The sequence below is a fragment of the Malaclemys terrapin genome, chromosome 2, assembly GCF_027887155.1.
Source record: "Malaclemys terrapin pileata isolate rMalTer1 chromosome 2, rMalTer1.hap1, whole genome shotgun sequence".
Classification (NCBI taxonomy): Eukaryota; Metazoa; Chordata; order Testudines; family Emydidae; genus Malaclemys; species Malaclemys terrapin.
Genome location: NC_071506.1, coordinates 134,539,448 through 134,556,982, shown reverse-complemented (window position 1 = coordinate 134,556,982; position 17,535 = coordinate 134,539,448). Strand labels below are relative to the sequence as shown.

General features: G+C 43.5%; 1 protein-coding gene across 1 annotated transcript in view; it reads left to right on the top strand.

The window, feature by feature from the left end:
- The window catches only part of EBF2 (EBF transcription factor 2), a 175,614-nt gene that overhangs the window by 11,001 nt on the left and 147,078 nt on the right, over positions 1-17,535 (top strand). Inside the window, exon 6 of the mRNA XM_054017368.1 lies at positions 464-532. Coding sequence (XP_053873343.1) covers positions 464-532 — 69 coding nt within the window. The remainder of the gene's footprint in view (positions 1-463; positions 533-17,535) is intronic.

Here is a 17,535-nt window from a genome sequence, read left to right as displayed (position 1 = left end):
ATATTACATTCCCATTTATAAATAGGGTTAACAGATGTGGAATAAATGGTCAATCAGTTATTACAGAGTCCAACAAGTTGGTAGGTTGCTTATAACCATGGCTTGTCATCAGCTGTGACACCTTCTACTGGTGGGCTTTTAACCATCTAGAACACATGCTGTTCATGTCTGTTACATGCTTACAACATCTGTTAAACATTTATAAATGGGGCCTTAATATAAAGTGTGACCATATTGCTTTCCCTTTTGGCTGAGATTTTCAAAGGAGACTAAGGGGAGCCGAGTGTCTAAACCCCATTGACATTAAATGGGAGTTGGGCACCTCCCGGAGACCCCTTCGAAAATCCCAGTTAGAATTTTCTGGATACCACTTAAACATCCACAATGCCTGTAGTTCAGAGTTCATTGCTTTGCCATTAATACTCACAGAAATCCTCTCATTTTGGTTTCCTCCCTTCTCCAGCCGGTGCTGTGAAAAGAAAAGTTGTGGCAACAGAAACGAGACTCCCTCGGATCCTGTGATCATCGACAGGTAGGAAATAAAGCTCTCTCTTCCACACTATCCAACAAACCAAACCAAACTGCTGGGGTTGCTTGGAGACAGCCATGGGTCTGTCTCTCTCTTGTGCTTTGATGTCTATGCTGTACAATCCTAAAGGGCTAGCCTAAGAGCTGGTTATTTTCAGAAAGGCTGTGGGCTTCCTTTGGTGGAATTTTTTTATTTTAATGCGGTCCTACATCTACCAATTTAAATTTGACCAAGTATTCTGTGCATGGTAAGTCTCTGAATACTGTCTATTCACCTGGGATGGGATCCAGCTGGATAACTGGAATAGATACAGTTTCAAGTAACCTGGCAGCTTCATTAAAATTCCTTAACAAAATAATGATGTTGCAGTTGCGGCTTTTTTGGGAAATACATGATCCAGGTTTTAAATGCATGGTTTTGGGATTACCATACATCTTATGCAGAACATCAATTTCACATATTTCTTGGCCTTCAGTTTCTGAGGGGGGAAGTAAGTGTGTGTGTGTGTGTGTGTGTGTATTCAGTGACAATGTAAGGAGGCAAATTCGAAACTGATAGAAAAGGAATTTTTTTTTCGTTGCACTGCCTGCAATTAGCCTGTGGAATTCATTGACACAAGATATTGAGGCCAAGAGCTTAGCAGGATATAAAAGGGGATAACAAGAGTATGCAGCATTCTTTTAATAATTACTAAAAAATACTCAACTGAGCGCTTTGCGTAGAGAGATCTTAAGACTTCATGCTTCAAGGCAAATGCTTCTGTCATCAACGGTCAGGAAACTTTTCCTTGGGACAGGTTATTCTATAGCTACCTGTTGCAGGGTTTCTTCTTCTGTGGTACTGGCCATAACTGGAGATAGAATACTGGGGTAGATGGACTCTGAGTCCAATTTCTTTGTTTCTCTGTTATGCCTATAACATTAGTAGGATATCTACATAGCATCTACATTTATACTTGGAATTAAGAATGGTCAAGTTAGTTTGAATAAGTATCTATAATTCCCTTTCCTCAAATTGTTACTAGACAATTTGATCCTAATCCTTTATGGAGACTCTGAATTTTTTTAGCTGTTTTTTTTTCTTTGCTTTTATCTTTGCACCTTCAGATTGTGGCTGAGACCAAAGATGGAAATGCCAAAGAACCCCAGTATTCTGGCTAGAAAAAGAAGTGCTGGACAGGTCATATTGAGCTTGTCTGCACAATTTCTAGCCCATATTTGGCTGACTTGAGCTCTGGTTTGAGTCTTATCCAACCTCAAGTCTGAACTTCTTGAAGTTTTCCCATTGCAGCTGGGGAGACAACATGGTGCACTGGCGGAGGAGTCAGAAGATGTAGGTCCTATTTCTGGTTCTGCCTCAGACTCTCTGTTTGATCTTGGGCAAGTTACTTTCCTTCTCCATGCCTCAGTTTCCCCATCTGTAAAACAGGAATTATGCTGTTTTAAGTGGTTTGAGATCTGTGAATGTAAAATGCTATGGAAGGGAAACTATAATCTTATAGACAGCCCAGGGCTTTTCTTCCTAACCCAACCTTTGCAATACTTCATTTCTGAGGGATCTTTGAAGATATTAAGTGTCATAAAGTCCTTTCACCCCAGTCACCTTCATTGCTGAGAATTCTGCCACATGTTAATGATAACACAGGGCCCTCCCTGTAACAAAGATGATTCCCACCAGATACAAGGGAGTATGTTCCAGGTCTCTGTCGACTGTTTCATGTGAAGCTTGTTCCTCTCTCTGGCAACCATGAGGGGGACCTTTTGCCAAGTAGATACAAATCAGGTAGAGGGGGATTAGATGCACTACTTAGCAAACAGTCTGTGCATTATACTTGTCTTTAAAGGCCGTCCTCCAGATCAGGGCTGGAGCAGTGTGGGTGGAGTATGCCCTGCCACTGGGGAGCAGTGTGGTCTAGTGAGCAGGGCACTGGACTGGGAGTCCGGAAACCTGAGTTCTTTTCCCAACTCTGCCACTGACCTGCAGTGTGACCTTGGGCAAATTGTTCACCTCTCTGGCATCTGTTTTCCCTCCCACACTTTGTCTGTTTTGTCCGTATGGATTATGAGCTTGCCAGGGCAAGGACAGTCTTAACCTGAATGATACTATACTGTAAATAGAATAATACTACCTATGATGTACCTATTCTGTGGATAAACAGAATTTAATTTTCCAGAGTCTGGCAATTCAGCACCTTTCCTAAGCACTGAAAGCCCTTTTAGGATTTTCAAACAAAACTATAGTCAATGAATGATCCCTCCTCACCTCCCCACAAATGCTTGTATGTTAGAGAGTAGTATGTGTTTCTGGAATCATCTGAAAAGCTGGATTCTAATTATTTTAGGGGATTTTACATTGTTGGTAGAAAACAAACTGCTACAGCTAGCCACGCCGCACCAGGTGAAATATCACTTCTGAAAGACAGGTCATATTCCTCCACAGTCATACATGATGATGGGTATTTGTGTGTGTGTGTGTGTGTGTGTGTGTGTGTGTGTGTGTATTTGAAGAGAGGGTTTTTAAAATTATTATTCTAAATCAGGGTCTGGCAACCTTTCAGAAGTGGTGTGCCGAGTCTTCATTTTATTCACTCTAATTTAAGGTATCGCATGCCAGTAATACATTTTAATGTTTTTAGAAGGTCTCTTTCTATAAGTCTATAATATCTAACTAAACTATTGTTGTATGTAACGTAAATAAGGTTTTTAAAATGTTTAAGAAGCTTCATTTAAAATTAAATTAAAATGCAGAGCCCCCCGGACCGGTGGCCAGGACCTGGGCAGTGGGAGTGCCACTGAAAATCAGCTCGCGTGCACGCGTGCCATAGGTTGCCTACCCCTGTTCTAAATAATGACTTGTTAGTTTAATGTTGGCTTATTTATTTATTTATTGTTCTAACTTAAAAATATTAACTTTAAAACTATTCTTAGAGAGCGCTCTGCCACAGATTGAAGCAATATTTAAATATGGAGATGGAGATGTTACAATGTAACAACCATGTTGGAATGTAGCATTTCTTTGGTGAGTGACTATCACATACTTGAGGGCAACTATGGCTCTGGATTGAAAGGAGCTAAAGTTCCATCTACACTTAAAAAAAAAAAAAAAAAAAAAAAAAAAAAAAATTGCAGGCATGATGACTGAGATCTTTACTGTAAGCAGGGCTCCTGTTGACTAGTGCGGGGGGGACCCAATCTACAACATGACATCATTCTCTTCTGCAGGGCAGGTAGCACACATCAGTGCTTTAATATGGCCCAGAAATGTGCTGAAGTCTCGTATTTTAGCCCAGTTCAGGGTCGCTGGTGAAACACAGTTTAGTTCAGTGTGCAATGCATGATCGAACCATGCCTGGGGCTCATCCTGTTGTCTGGAGTTTTCCAAGGAGCCTGAGGAAGTGAAGTGGGAGCTGGATGCCAACCTCCTTTAGGCTGTTCAGAAAACCCCAGTTGCTGTAACTGAATCCTCTGACACAAGTGGCTGATGCCACATAGATAGACCTTGATACTGCAGACTTGAATTTACTGAGGGGGAAATGCCTTTCTTTTCATAGCAGTTAATGTTAGTCTTGTCTTGAGGGAGAACTGCAGGATCAGGCCTAGAGAGAGAATGAAAACTGGAGGAAGAAAGAAGGGATACTGAAGAAAGCTTGATGTTCAGCTACCCCACGTCCAGAATGAATCTGTGCGAGAAGTGAGACACAACTAGAGTCTTCCATTTAGAAGGGAAGGAAAACAGAGATCACCAAGGGGCTGGCTGGATTGAATACGATGCACTAGCATTCCCTTTCTGCCTCATTCAGTTCATATGCATTGCTGTTGCTGCAAGGGTTTGTGGGAAAATGGTGATTGGCACATGGGAAGGCCCATCTCCAGGGGACCTGATTGTTACATGGCTAAATCCGGATTCCATCTTGCAGCATAGAAGGGACCAAAACATGCTGCATCACTGCAAAAGTTTGCAGCATGGTCTGGGAAGAAACCAAACACTTCTTAGTCCCATCTGTTTATTGTTTATATTCACAGTGCATGTTGGGGGTGCCCTTTTGTTTCAAGCAGTTTCCCCAGACATTGTGGCAGTTAGTGTAGTTAAAACTAAGACCCTAACTAAACATATAGGATGCTAACTTAAGAGTGCTAGGAGCAACTAGCCCAGAGTCTATTCCTATTCCGATGCAGGTTGTGCTCTCCCCATCTGACAACATATTAATCTGACCATGCACTGAGATTCAGCCAAGAAGCTGAATTCTTGGCCCAGATCTTCAGCTGGCACGAATCAGTGCAGCTCCATTGGAATTACGCCAGTTTATGCCAGCTGAGGATCTGGCCCCCTTGTGTTTGATCAGAGATCTTACAACCCATCCTTTGAGCTGAAGAATGCACCTTTCACCCCTTTAATTATTTTTTGCCTTTTGCCTGCACTCGTAGCCTGGCCTGTTGTAAATTCCACCCTTGTGGTGCTGTGCAGTGACAACTCGGTGACTTTTGTGGCTGAATCATGGGCATCTTGTGTTTATAGTTAAAGAGGGGGAAATAGTTCAGTGGGAAAAATAACATCAGGCAGCCTCATGCTGAAAAAACCTATTGCTGCTGTAACCTTTGCTCCGGGGACTCGATTTAGATCCTAAGGCCCTCATAGTTATTTATTTCTTAATCTTGGAAACTGATGTTTTTCTATATGAATTGGAGCATGAATGTTGCCTCGCTTGCATTCGCCATCCAGCCATCTCCCTGGGTAACTATCTGTAAGTTACCTAATATGGTCCACACCTCTCCAAGCGAATGCTGATGCAGAATCCCCCTAAAGACTCATTCCAGCCTTACCAGCGGAAATCACTTACTCAGCAAAACACCGAAGAGTTGTTGTGGTTTTAGGAGCAGGCAGGTGTGCAGAGCTGTTATTGACAGGAAGATTCTTTCCCCCAGTGCTTCCCCTAATGCATAGCTTTACGTGTTTGCTCTTCAGCACATGGATAATGTTGTCAGCAGGATGTTGGTTGGGTGAGTCTCACTTGGGTTGTGCTCTCCCAGTGGTGAAAAGTTTTCTCGCTCTCGGTTGTTGCTGTGTCATTCAGGATTTGATCCGACTGTACAGTGTCCATTTCCTGGTGTCTGGAATATTGTGTACAGGGGGAATTTTTGGAATAAAATCAGTAAATTTCCCCTCTGAATTCCCCCCCCCCTCGCGGTGGGCCAGATTCTGATCTCACGCACCCTGGTCCCAATTTGAAGACGCTTCCTTGACTTGAATGGAAAAAACAACAGATTTACACTAGCGTAACTGAGATCACAATCTGACCTATAACTATCATTAATGCAAACTATATACTGTACTTGTAATGAGGAATCTTGCTACCCTAAATCCTGCTATTGCAGCCTTCCGTATGCAAAATGGATCAGATCTCCAACTAGTGTAAACAGACCTAGCGCCACTAGTTTCAGTATGTTCATATTTCAGCATGTTCATGCTTTAATTCTATACCCCAACCCAGTCCAGAATAGTTCCTGAATGGGTGTAGCCTCCACTGGATCCTCCCTCTTGGTTTATTTTTTAAGTTATCATCTAGGATCTTAGTAGCGTTATGGTCTCTGCAAAATTATCATGTTCCGCCAAAGCCAAGTTGAAGTCTTTCCCGTGGCTGAAATGGCACTTAATGCTGTTGCAATGTATGGCAGCTTCTGGAATGTAGGGTGTTGCCTCCGAGACTAAGATTTGCTCATATGTGGAAGGAAATGCAGGATGACAGTAAAACAGTGCAGGAATTCTTGAGGCAGATCTTGCCAATGAAACTTCACAAGTGGCAGCGGTGGCTTGTGTGGTCTGTATCCTAGATATCACTGAGTCTGGTTATTTTTCAGAGCCTGAAGTATAACTGAAAAAAGAAAACTGGTCTTGTAGGTGAAGAATTGAGCTGGGACTCAGGAGATTTGGGTACTATCAATTGCTCTGCCAAGGACTCCCTGTGTGACCCGAGGAAAGTCACTTAGGTCCCCATCTACAGAATAGAGATGCTAATGCTTTCTCCCATCTTCTCTCTGCTTTGTCTATTTAGATGTTGAGACTGTCCCTTACTACGTGTACTGTTTAGTACAGCGCCTCACACAATGCGGCCCTGATCTCACTTGTGTCCTCTAGGTGTACTGAACTACAAATGTTACCTGTGCTTACGCAGGGGTGCTTTTTGTGGACCATAGAGCAGTTTGAGTCCACTACTGGCTTTGAGTTACTAGAACTTGGAGTTACCAGGCAACGGAGAGATCCCGGGTTTAGTTCCCATTGTTGAAGTGGGGATTGTTCTGGAAAGAGCCTAATGCACATTTGGGCTCCGTATGGAAGCACTGATAATCCCCGGGGATAAAAGAGAGGAACAGAATTTGAGTGAGCTGTGGGGTGAGGTGGGCAATATTATCTTGGTTTAGAGATGTTCTGAACTGCTGCAAAAGACTGAGGGCTAGGTGATCCTTACCTGAGGCCAGTGGAGCGATGCCGGTTTATAGCAGCTGAGTATCTGGTACTATAATTTCAGTGGATGGTGTACCGCAGAATTGGTCAGATATTTAGCCATTTGCCGGGCTAGTAAAAAAACCCCAAACCACCAGCACTTGTTAGCATCTCTGTGGAGAAGCCAAAGAAACTGAATTACATGCTTTCACCCTAGGGGGGTCATCCCTTTTCAGCAGAGATGGGGGAAGTGGGGATGCAGTTTGCCCTGCTGCTACCCATGACATCGCTGCTGTCTGGCTAACCGGAGGGCTGAAGTCTCCAGGGCTGTCTGGCACATTTCACAACCACTGAAAGTCACTTCAGGCAAGACAGTCGCTGCCAGATACAACTATTATGAATGTGCCACTGCAGTGTCCGTGTAGCATGTTGAAGGGCTGGGTTTGATATGCCAACGTAGGAGAGGGGTTGTGTTGCACCATGTCTTGCTGCAACCCAAGTGACAGCTGTGATTTATACATGCGTTTTTTAGATTGCACACTCCTATTGCTCACTGGCTCGAAATATCTGGAGGCTTCCCTTCGAATTTCTGTTTTTCTGCTTTTAATGCTGTTGGTGGTTTTTCCTGCCATCTGAAGCAGAAATGGATGAGGACACGATATGTTCTAATGGTTAGAATGCAGCAGTGGGGGATGGAAGACATGAATGTTCCCAGTTATGCTACACAGTTGCTGTGTAATCTTAGTCAAGTCACTTAACTGTCCGTGCCTCAGTTTCACTTTTATGTAAAATGGTGGTAATGGCCCATCTTTGTGAAGTGCTTTGAGATCTTGGCATATAAATTCTATTTTTTTTCATACATCTCTTCTAGCAGCAATTCTCAATACTTGGTCGCTTTGGAGTTGTTCTATTTGGGCCGCTTTTAATTCTATTCATTTCCCCGCTCCTTGTGAAGCTGCCAGGGTGACGTAAATGACTCTCTGAAGCTACTGCTGCTATGGAGAGAAGTTATGAGAGTAAAGGGACCGCGGCTCTCTGCTGCTCCCCGCAGTCCCCCTCCAGCTATCCCCCTCACCCCTCCGAAGCCTGCAGTGATCTCTGCACTTGTCCTAGGCAGTCAAAGTTCTTTGTTTGCTGCTAAACCCAGCACTCCTGCAAAGAGCTGCTGTTGTGCCATCTGTCTCTTTATGAATTTTTTAGTAGATTGGATGTTTGCGAGAAATCAGTAAGTTAGAATGCACTAGCCCAGCCATTTGACAAGTGGTTTCTTAGTTCCTTTAATAATAAAAACAACAAAACCAAGCCCAAGTTTTTTGGAACACTCCGGATTCCAAAATGGTAATCTTCCAAGTGAATACCGGCAGAACAGTCACGTAGATGGCGAGCAGAGCAAACTGGCTGCTGGTTTCAGCGTCTCACTTAATCAGTTTGTATGTGGCTAGACAACAGATTTGTCAGGGAGCAGAGTCAAAAGGAGCATAAGAATGTCCTTGAATGCATATGCCAGAAAAAAGGGAAGGATGGTCCAGTGGTTAGGGTGCAAGCCTGAGACTCGGGAGACCCAGATTCAATTCCCTGCTCCATCACTGATTTCCTGTGAGCCTCTCTGTGCCTCACTTCCCTATCTGTACAATGGGGATAATAGCACTGCCCTCCCTCACAGGGGTGGTTGTGATGATGATAAATACAGTAAGGAGTCTGAGGTGCTTGGATACTATAGGAATAGGAGCCAAGACTGCCAGAAACTCCCTAGAAGTGGGGGAGCCACTGGTGCCTGAACCCTGGCCTCCCTCACCCCGCCTTCCCCCGAGGTCCCATCCCTGCCATGCCTCTTCTTCCAAGGCTCCGCCCCTCCCTGAGACTCTGCCCCTCCCTCCATTGCTTGCCCTTAAAGCAGGTAAAAAGTGGAAGGGCATAACCCTCCCACTTTTAAAAGTGACGGTGCTATGCTCCCTGGTCCCGCCCTGTTCCGGTGCCCCCGAGAGGAGCCATATAAGTACCTAGATAGAAGAAGAAAGAGAAGGTAGATGCACTCTCAACATGACGCTGTCCTGTAGTAATGATTTTTGGGTGCGATGGAGTAAGAGGTAGGAAAGAGGAGTAGGAGGGGGGAGATGGATCCAGGATTATTTCTGGAGGTGGTGTCAGCAAAATACAATGGGTCAGAGCTTCAACTGGTGTAAATTCACATAACTCCATTGAGGTTGGCCAGGGGAGGTTATGGCCCCAGAATTCCAGGCTGGCCAAGGCTGTATGCCTGTGCTAAACTTTATTTCTTCTTAAAAGTTTCCCATCAGTGCTGACAACTGCTACCACTGGTGGGAAATCTTAAGAAAATAAGTCTAATGAGAACAAGTCCCAAAGGACTTTAGCGACTGTGCGATATGATAAGATCCAATGATGCTGTAGCACAATTTGGACAGCCAGCATGGATGGAATCCAACCTGGTTAGACTCTCTATGCTCTAACCCAGATAAAGAGCATTGCTGCCTGGTTAACCCCATGTTAGGTTCCTGATTGGCCAGCTCAGAGTTCTGACCAGTGAGTGAAATCCTGGCCTCACTGAAGTCAGTGGGAGATTTACCATTGACTTAAATGGGCAGGAGAGGATTTCACCTAGTCTAAGCACCAAGGCCAGTGTAAACATCAAGTAAAGGGGTCGAATGGCCTGAGAACAGCTAATAATACGGGATCTAAACGGGACAAAAGGGAAGGGCTAAAGGAGACAACAGTTTGAGTAGCCATTAGAACCAGTGAGTTTAGAGAGGAGGGAATGGAAGAAGCATATGATGAAGCTAGTTATGTAGCACAGCTGGTTTCCCACCAGGATGCACGCATTTGGGTGTGTAATGCACTTGGGAAGTGTGATGTGCATTCCCCTCTGTGGTTGATCCTTCCAGGGCCAGTGGTGTGTTATGACTCCCAGCATATGGAGAGTCAAACCGTAGAGATCCATGCTTTGCTGCTGATGGGTCCCAGGTTCAAATTCTGCTAGCTGACCCTGCGGGCATGTTGTTACATGAGCACATTTGACCTGGACGCAGTTCTCATAGGGAAACCGTGCAGAACGCTCTTGGGGTCTGTTGGTTTCATGATTCTCACTGAAACCCAGAGGGGTTCAATTCCCTCCTACCCCCATGCGCACACAAACTGAAATTGGAATGGAGTTTCCCATGAACCAAAATTCTGTGTGTATGGGAGAGGAGGGTGGCTGTTGTTTTTTGCCTAGTGGGTTTAATAATTCAGACACACAGTTCTGGGTGTGTAGAGAACAGATGGGCCGGTAATCAAACCTACACGGTTTCTGGCTGTGCTTTGCCAAAACGAGGGCCCAACTCATTGGCCCCACCCACACTGGAGGGGTGGGAGGTCAACAGTGGTGGAGTGTGGAGAGCCATGTTAGACGCTCGCCCAGGGTCTGACATGGCTATCCTAGTGTACGTTTCCTCTGCAAATACCTGATCCTAAATGCTTCCCTGTACTTCGGCACCTTTCCACCCTCCTACCTTATCCTCTGTCTAGACCCTGTTTTATGGACTTGTCCCTTCTCTTCTCCCACAATTTTATTCTCCATGACAGTCTCTTGATTCCCTTTGACACCTTTTTGTTCCTCTATAATCCCTCCTTTGGTCGTAGCATGCTTTCAACACCCATTGTTCCTGGTGGGCTCCCTTATAATTCCCATCCTCTCTATGTCCCCAATTCCTGCCTCTGTAGGCTGTTTGTTTCATTCCCCTTGTATGTCATTCCTGAAGGCCTCCCCTCTGATAAGTGGGGGTCTGTTTCCTCTCTTTCGCTTATTCAGTGCTCGATCCAAAGTCCACTAGTTTCCAGAAGACTCTCATTGATAGACTTTGACTCAATCTCTCATTCCATATGTGATATTTATATTGGCACTGAGTACTGCAGCATATGAGTGCCTCAGAATCTGTAAAGTATTTATCCTCTACATTCCTGTGAGGCAGAGAAGTGCTATTCTCCCAAATCTACAGATGGGAAACTGAGGAAAAAGACACTAAGGCCCAGATCCTGACAAGTATTTAGCTTGCTGACTTCCATTAGTTTCAGGCTCTGGGCCTAAGTGACTTGCCCAAGGTCACACTGGACATCTGTGGCAGAGCATGGAATTAAACTCTGGTCTCATGAGTTCCAGGCTAGTGCTCTCACTACTGGCCCATCCTTCCCCTCTCATATGTAACTAACATTTCCATTTATGTTTGCAGTGCTGCTGTAGCCATGTTGGTCTCAGGATATTAGAGAGACAAAGTGAGGGAGGTAATATTTTTTTGCTGGACCAATCTCCAGGGATGAAAGAGACAAGGTTTCCCGCTTACTCAAATCTTTAGCAGTGTAAGCTTGGAAGTTTATCTCTTTCACCAACAAAATCCGGTCCAATAAAAGAGAATACCTCACTTACCTCGTCTCTCTAATTTCCATTATGTCTTTCTCTTATTTCCTTTGTAACTCTAGTGTGTTTCTGTCTTCCAAACCCCACTTCTTTTCCAACCTCTGTTAATTTCCCTCCCAGTTAAAGAACCCGGTGCTTATTTCTCTGTGGGCGTTCCATTTATAACTCCATGTTTGGTGGTTTTTACTTCAAGTGGAGTCCATTGAGCTTGTAAATTGTATTGGATCAGTGAGCCTATAATGAGGCTTCTAAGTCCAAACAGTGCAAGTCTGCTGGGATTTTATTGTTCATAAAGCTTCTTCCCTGGGGAGTGATAGAGTCATTAGGTGTGTGCTGTGTTTAATATTTGGTCATGACAGGAAGCAATAATTTTCGTTCTTTACTGTGGCTCCTGAGTAGTTTTTAAGTAGTTGGCTTATTTGAGTCACAGTGACTGTGAACCAATTAGGCAAAAAAGGGCTGCTGTTCTCAGTATGAATTTGTATTTCTCCTACAAATGCTATTAAATAAACGTGGCGACTTATTGCCATGTTGTGGCTTTTAATCACAGTTTTGCCCCTCTCGTGAACTCCTTAGGTCTGTAGCACCCGACGGGAGGTGGCAAAAAGCTGTTATCACCAGACAATGGTATTACTTTTACTGGAGGGATTGGATATTTATGCCTTCAGAACAACGACAATCTGCGCTGCTGTCTGTGCATTGTTAGCCACGTCACTTACAAGCCCGATCCTGCCCTTGTTGAAATTGACTTCAGTGGGAGCAGGGGCAGGCTTATGTTTATGTATTTTTCCACCTAGAAGTTGGTGGTAAATAATTTGGGCCAAAAGTGATGAAGGATTTTGCAAGCCAAAAATTAGGGAATCCACTTGAGACATCTTAAATGGGCCTAATTTTCAGAGAGCAGATACTTAGCACTAGAACTGGTTGAAATATTTTTGTTGAAATGTGAGAGGGATTTTTTGATTTTTTTTGGGGGGGGGAGAGGGATGAAAAGCTTTCATTTGGGGTAAAATTTTCTGGTTTTCACCTGAAAAACCAGATGTCAAGAACCATAATATATTCAGTGTTTTTTTTTTTTTTTCATTTTTGGTCAAAAACTATTTCATGGGAATTTGGGGGAAGCATTTCTTTTTCAAAATTTCCTGTGATCATTTATAATTTTTCAACCAGGTCTACGCAGCATTTTCTGAAAACCAGGCCCTCTTTAAGGTGTCTCAAACTGGGCCTCAAAAATCACTGGATCTTGACCTGTAGTTATTTTCCAAAGATCCATGCCCTCTCCTGGTTCCCGAATGCCAGTGGTAGCTACAGAAAGAACCAAACTATTAATTAAAAAAAAAAAAAAATCTTCTGAGCTATAGGTGTTTTTTGTTTTTTTTGTTTTTTAATTTAAATGTGTGTTTCAGGTGGTGTGTGGGGTGAAACTCTCTCTCTCTCTCAATTTTCTTCCCAGTAGCAGCCTGACACAACCAGCATGAAGAGGACAAATTTCACTCTAGCTTCTTTGGCTTTCTGGTAGAAAGTTTTCTTTTGACACTGGGAAGTGGTAACTTAAGTCATATATAAACACTCTCTCCACTCTTGTATTGCACACAGGGATGCAAAGTCGGGGCAGCAGAGAACAGGGTGGCGGAGGGTAGGGGTGACAATGCAAACTGAGACCTGCTGCTGTCAATGCGGTTCCATTGCCGCTGTGCATAAAAAATTATTCACAGGAAATCAAATCCAGCCTAGAGAGAGGTTACGTAAGGTGCAGCTTCCTAGCAGTCAGTTGGCGGAACTCCAAGGTGTGTGGAGTTTTTTGTTTTGAGACAGATCCTTCTCCTTTCGGGAAGGGGGAGTTGACTGTGGTGGGGTGCCTGGCGAGATACTTTTTTTCAACTGATCAAGGGCACCCTCCCTTCGATTGCTGCTTTTCAACTGTTTTTCTAAGTTTCTCACTGTTCTCTCTGTTCAGGTTTCTGTAGCTGACTGAAGATGCATGATGCCAATATTCTTATGCCATGCATACCCTAGGGTCTGATTCAAAGCCTATTGAAGTTGGTGGAAAGACACAATGAAAAATACTTTAATGGGGTTTTGGATCAAGCTCCTAATAGGGAGCAGGAATCAATAAACATGTGCAGCAGCATCCCAACAAACCACTTTTCTTATGTGGGCAAGGAGGGAGTTGTGAATAGAAAGGATAGGGAGTCTGGGGTAGGGGAGTACATAAAGCCAGGGCCACAGTTTTGAGCTATTGTGATCACAAATAGTTTTTGGTCTTCCATTAGTCTTGTCTTCAAAAGGGAATTTAATTATGTTTAAACACAATTTTTAACCACCAGGAGGACAGTGTTGTCTAATAGATACACCACTGGGAATCAGGAGACCTGGGTTCTATTCTTGGCTCTGTCTTGCTCTGCTGTGTGACCTAGAGCAAGTCACCTCCCCTTTCCATGTCCCCACATCCCCACCCACCCTTTGTCTGCCTTGTTTATTTAAACTAGAAGCTCTTTGAGGTAGGGGCTGTCTGCCAAGCACAATGGGACCCTAGTCTCAGTTGGCGCCTCTAGGCCCGGCTGTAATTCAAATGACGATGATTGACAATGCTGACCATGACCGGTTGGAGTAGACAAGGAAAAGTTGTGTTCAGCGTCCTTCCTGCTAGTGAAGGGGCAACCCAGCTTCTCTCAGTGTTTAACTACACCTCGCTGAGCTGTTGCTGAACATGACTCGTGCTTGCTTAGCATCTTGTTGGCTAACCTGAACTTTAATGTGCAAGCCTGAATGCCATCAAATTTCCTCATGAAGATGAGGCCCATGGGCTGAGCTGGAGCAGGTGACCCATGGAAGCTCTGCAGTTCCCGCCATGGATTTCATCAGAACTTCATAGGGCCTGGAGAGCTTAGTGACTGAAATGACTCCAACTCAGCAGCCTATGGAAGGTTGAGCCCTGTTCCCCCCAGCTCAGTTTTTGGCATGAAGGCAGCGAGCTCTCTGCTGTGATAAATACGATTTTTCTTCTCTTAAAAAAAAAAAAAAATCTCATTGGAAATCTGGATCCCCAGCAAAATAAAACTAATGTTGTCAATTACCAAAAATCCTTTCAGAGTCCAGGCTCTGCCACCTGGTGGGAGGTTTCTCCTTTGATAACTTTTTCCCTTTTGTTATTGATTCTCCCCTCAAAGAACTGGCCCACTTAATCCACAGGATGTGCCAACAGTACTGTCTGCCTCTTTCACTTTCCACTGTTACTGCTGACTGCAACCATGGAGCCGTATTTTCAGACTGGTGGTAGGTGTTTGCTTGGTCCCTATTAGTCTGTTCACTTTCTCCAGGGGAAAGTTTTCCACCAGCGTATTTTCCCTCTGGATCCTTGTCTAGATCTTTGGTGCTCTGTGCAAGAGGCTTGTAGAAGAAAGGGAAGGAATAACTGTCTTGCTCTTATGGTTCCGTACCCAAGAGCTGCATTGCAAAAACACAGCTGTGCAAAATGTGTTTGCATTAACCACCCATCCACACCTGGTTGCACACTTTTTCAAAATGCTAACCTTGGAGGAACATCATTAAGTGTTTTTAAAGAGGGGGCATAATGAGGGTAATTATAATGGAGTTTGAAGGAGTTGGAAGTCACCAGCCTATCTTATATAAAGAAATTGGACTTGCTGCAGTGTGTGTTGGTTCCAAATACAAACTGGATTTAATGATTTTTAAAGGGCCCCAATTGTTCGCCCAAATCGCTTTTATCAATGTAGTATCTATCTAGGCCCTGATTCAGCAAAGCACTTATGCACCTGCTTAATTTCCACTGACTTCAATGGAACATAAGCATGTGGTTAAATGCTTTGCTGAAGCTGTGCCTTAGAGAGGAAAGGATGGTCTTGTGGCTAAGGCAGTTGAACTGGGATTCATGAGGCCTGGGCTCAACTCCCGCCTTTATCACAAACTTTGTGTTATTTCGGGCAGGTCCTTTAATCCCTCTCTTCCTTAGTTTCACCATCTCTAAAATAGGGATAACAACACTTCCTTTCTCCCACTGTCTGTCTATCTTGTCTATTTAGAATGTAAACTCTTCAGGGCAGGAACTTTTTCTTGAAAAATGCATGTACAACACCTAATATGCTGAGGTCCCAATTATAGCTTGGGGCCTCCTCCAGATCCTAGTGTAATATAAATAAATCCCAGAGAGATGTTTTAGACCAAAAAAAAAAAAGTGCCACTTTTTTTTTTTTTTAAACTAATAAACTTTAAGATTAAGAAAAATGTTTTAATTTTTTAATTGAGTTGCTACAGGGCATTTTGTTTGGGTTTAACAGACATTCCCCTGCAGAGAATGTGCACCAAAATGAAAGACCAGAGATGGAGATGAATAGACAGGCAGGTTTATTTTCAATAGTCACACAGAAGTGCAAAAAGTAAGCAGACAGCACATTGGAGACAGAAATTATTTTTGGTTTGATAAAAGTTCCTTGTTGTAGGCTTCAGTGGGATCCCACCTAAATATATCAGGATATAGAACCTGCAGTATTGCCAAACCCAAGTGATGAATTATCATGAGTCAAGACCCAAAAAATTATGAGATTTTATAAATCTGGAGTTCTTTTTTGTTGCCTTTTTGTTTAAGGTTCACGTTTTTCAAGCTTGTCTCCATAACTAAGAGGCCTAGAAACATTTTTTTTTAAACATGAAAGCTAAAATTCTCATGCATTCACATGATACCAGGAGGTGGGGCTTGGAGAAAAACACCAAACATCATGGGAATTGGCAATGCTGAATGTGTCTTGATTTTTAGTGTGTGAAATAATAATAATACTTAGCTCTTACAAAGGTCTACATAAATATAAATCTAGAAATGCTACATAGTATCCTCAAGCAAGCTGTACAAGGTTGGCCCCTTAGTTGCAATTTACCAAGTGCATTAGAAAACCCAACAGCTTTGTTTCTAAACTAGGTCATCAGGTTAATTCTCTTAATATTTTTTCATACAAATGTTTCCCCTTAAAAACATTAGCAATGGGTCCCACCCTGCAAACTACTCCATAAAAGCAGACACTGTTGACTTCAGCGTGTTCTGTGAGGGTCTAAGGGTCTACCCAGGTTAGGGTTAAAGGGCCTGATTCTGCCGGCTCACTGAGTGCCTTCTCCAAGGATCCTGAGTGCCTTCTGCAACTAGCTTAGGCCCTGATTGAGGAAAGCCCTCCTCATGTTCTTTAAATCCATTCAGATTCAGGAAAGCACAGAACTCAATAGTACTTAAGCTCAAGCTGTCTTGAATAGGGCTGGTTTAATGAATTATGGCCTTTAATAGAACGTGTGTGTGTGTATAGCACCTTGTGGATTGTATTCTCAAATTGTAGGGCTGTATCTGCTCCAGTGTAGAACAACATTCCACTTGATGTCGACCAAATATCTGACCAGGGTAATGCCTGAGAAAGCTGCTGAAAAATGTTGTTTGGTCAGTCAAAATCCTTCAATTAAAAAGAAGGGTGGAAAAATATATAATGTTGTGTCAGTGTCACTTACTGACAGTGAGCCTCATAAGATCCATTGGGACATTCTTGTTAAAGGGGAGGGAAAAAAAGCCCTTTATCTTAAGCATTTCCCAGCATTCCTTCAAGACATCTGGTTCTCTCATTTTCTATCTTGACTTCTGTGCCTTCAAAAATATCACTGTCAGTTTCTTACTATTTAGCCAAGCAACACAAGCAGACTGGTGGTCCTGCATGATAACTTGTCTAAAACATGGTTGTCTTTCAGAGGCAGTGACCTTAACCATTTCAGTGGCGGGGGGTTTTGACGTTGTTTCTCTGTGGTCCTGTCGCCATCCACCCGCTTCGGTTTTGTAAGCCAAAATTGAAGCCTTCTTCAGATAAATTAAGATAATGTGTTGCACTTAACACTGCAGCATTTCTATACTCACATGTTGGATGGTATTTCAGTTCAGTGGGGTATCTCCACTTGACAGAAACAAAGCCAAGCAATAACAAACTGCCCGGAGAATAGCTCTTATGGGTGCAAAAGAGGAGATCCTGAGGAAGTGCCAGGGGCATATGCTAAGCTGGTTTAAACTGTCATAGCTCTATTGGAGTGATGACCATTTATCCCAGCTGAGGATCTGCCCCTTAGACTTGAACACAACGTGGGCACCTGGGATGTACACTTGGGGGTGTACAAAACA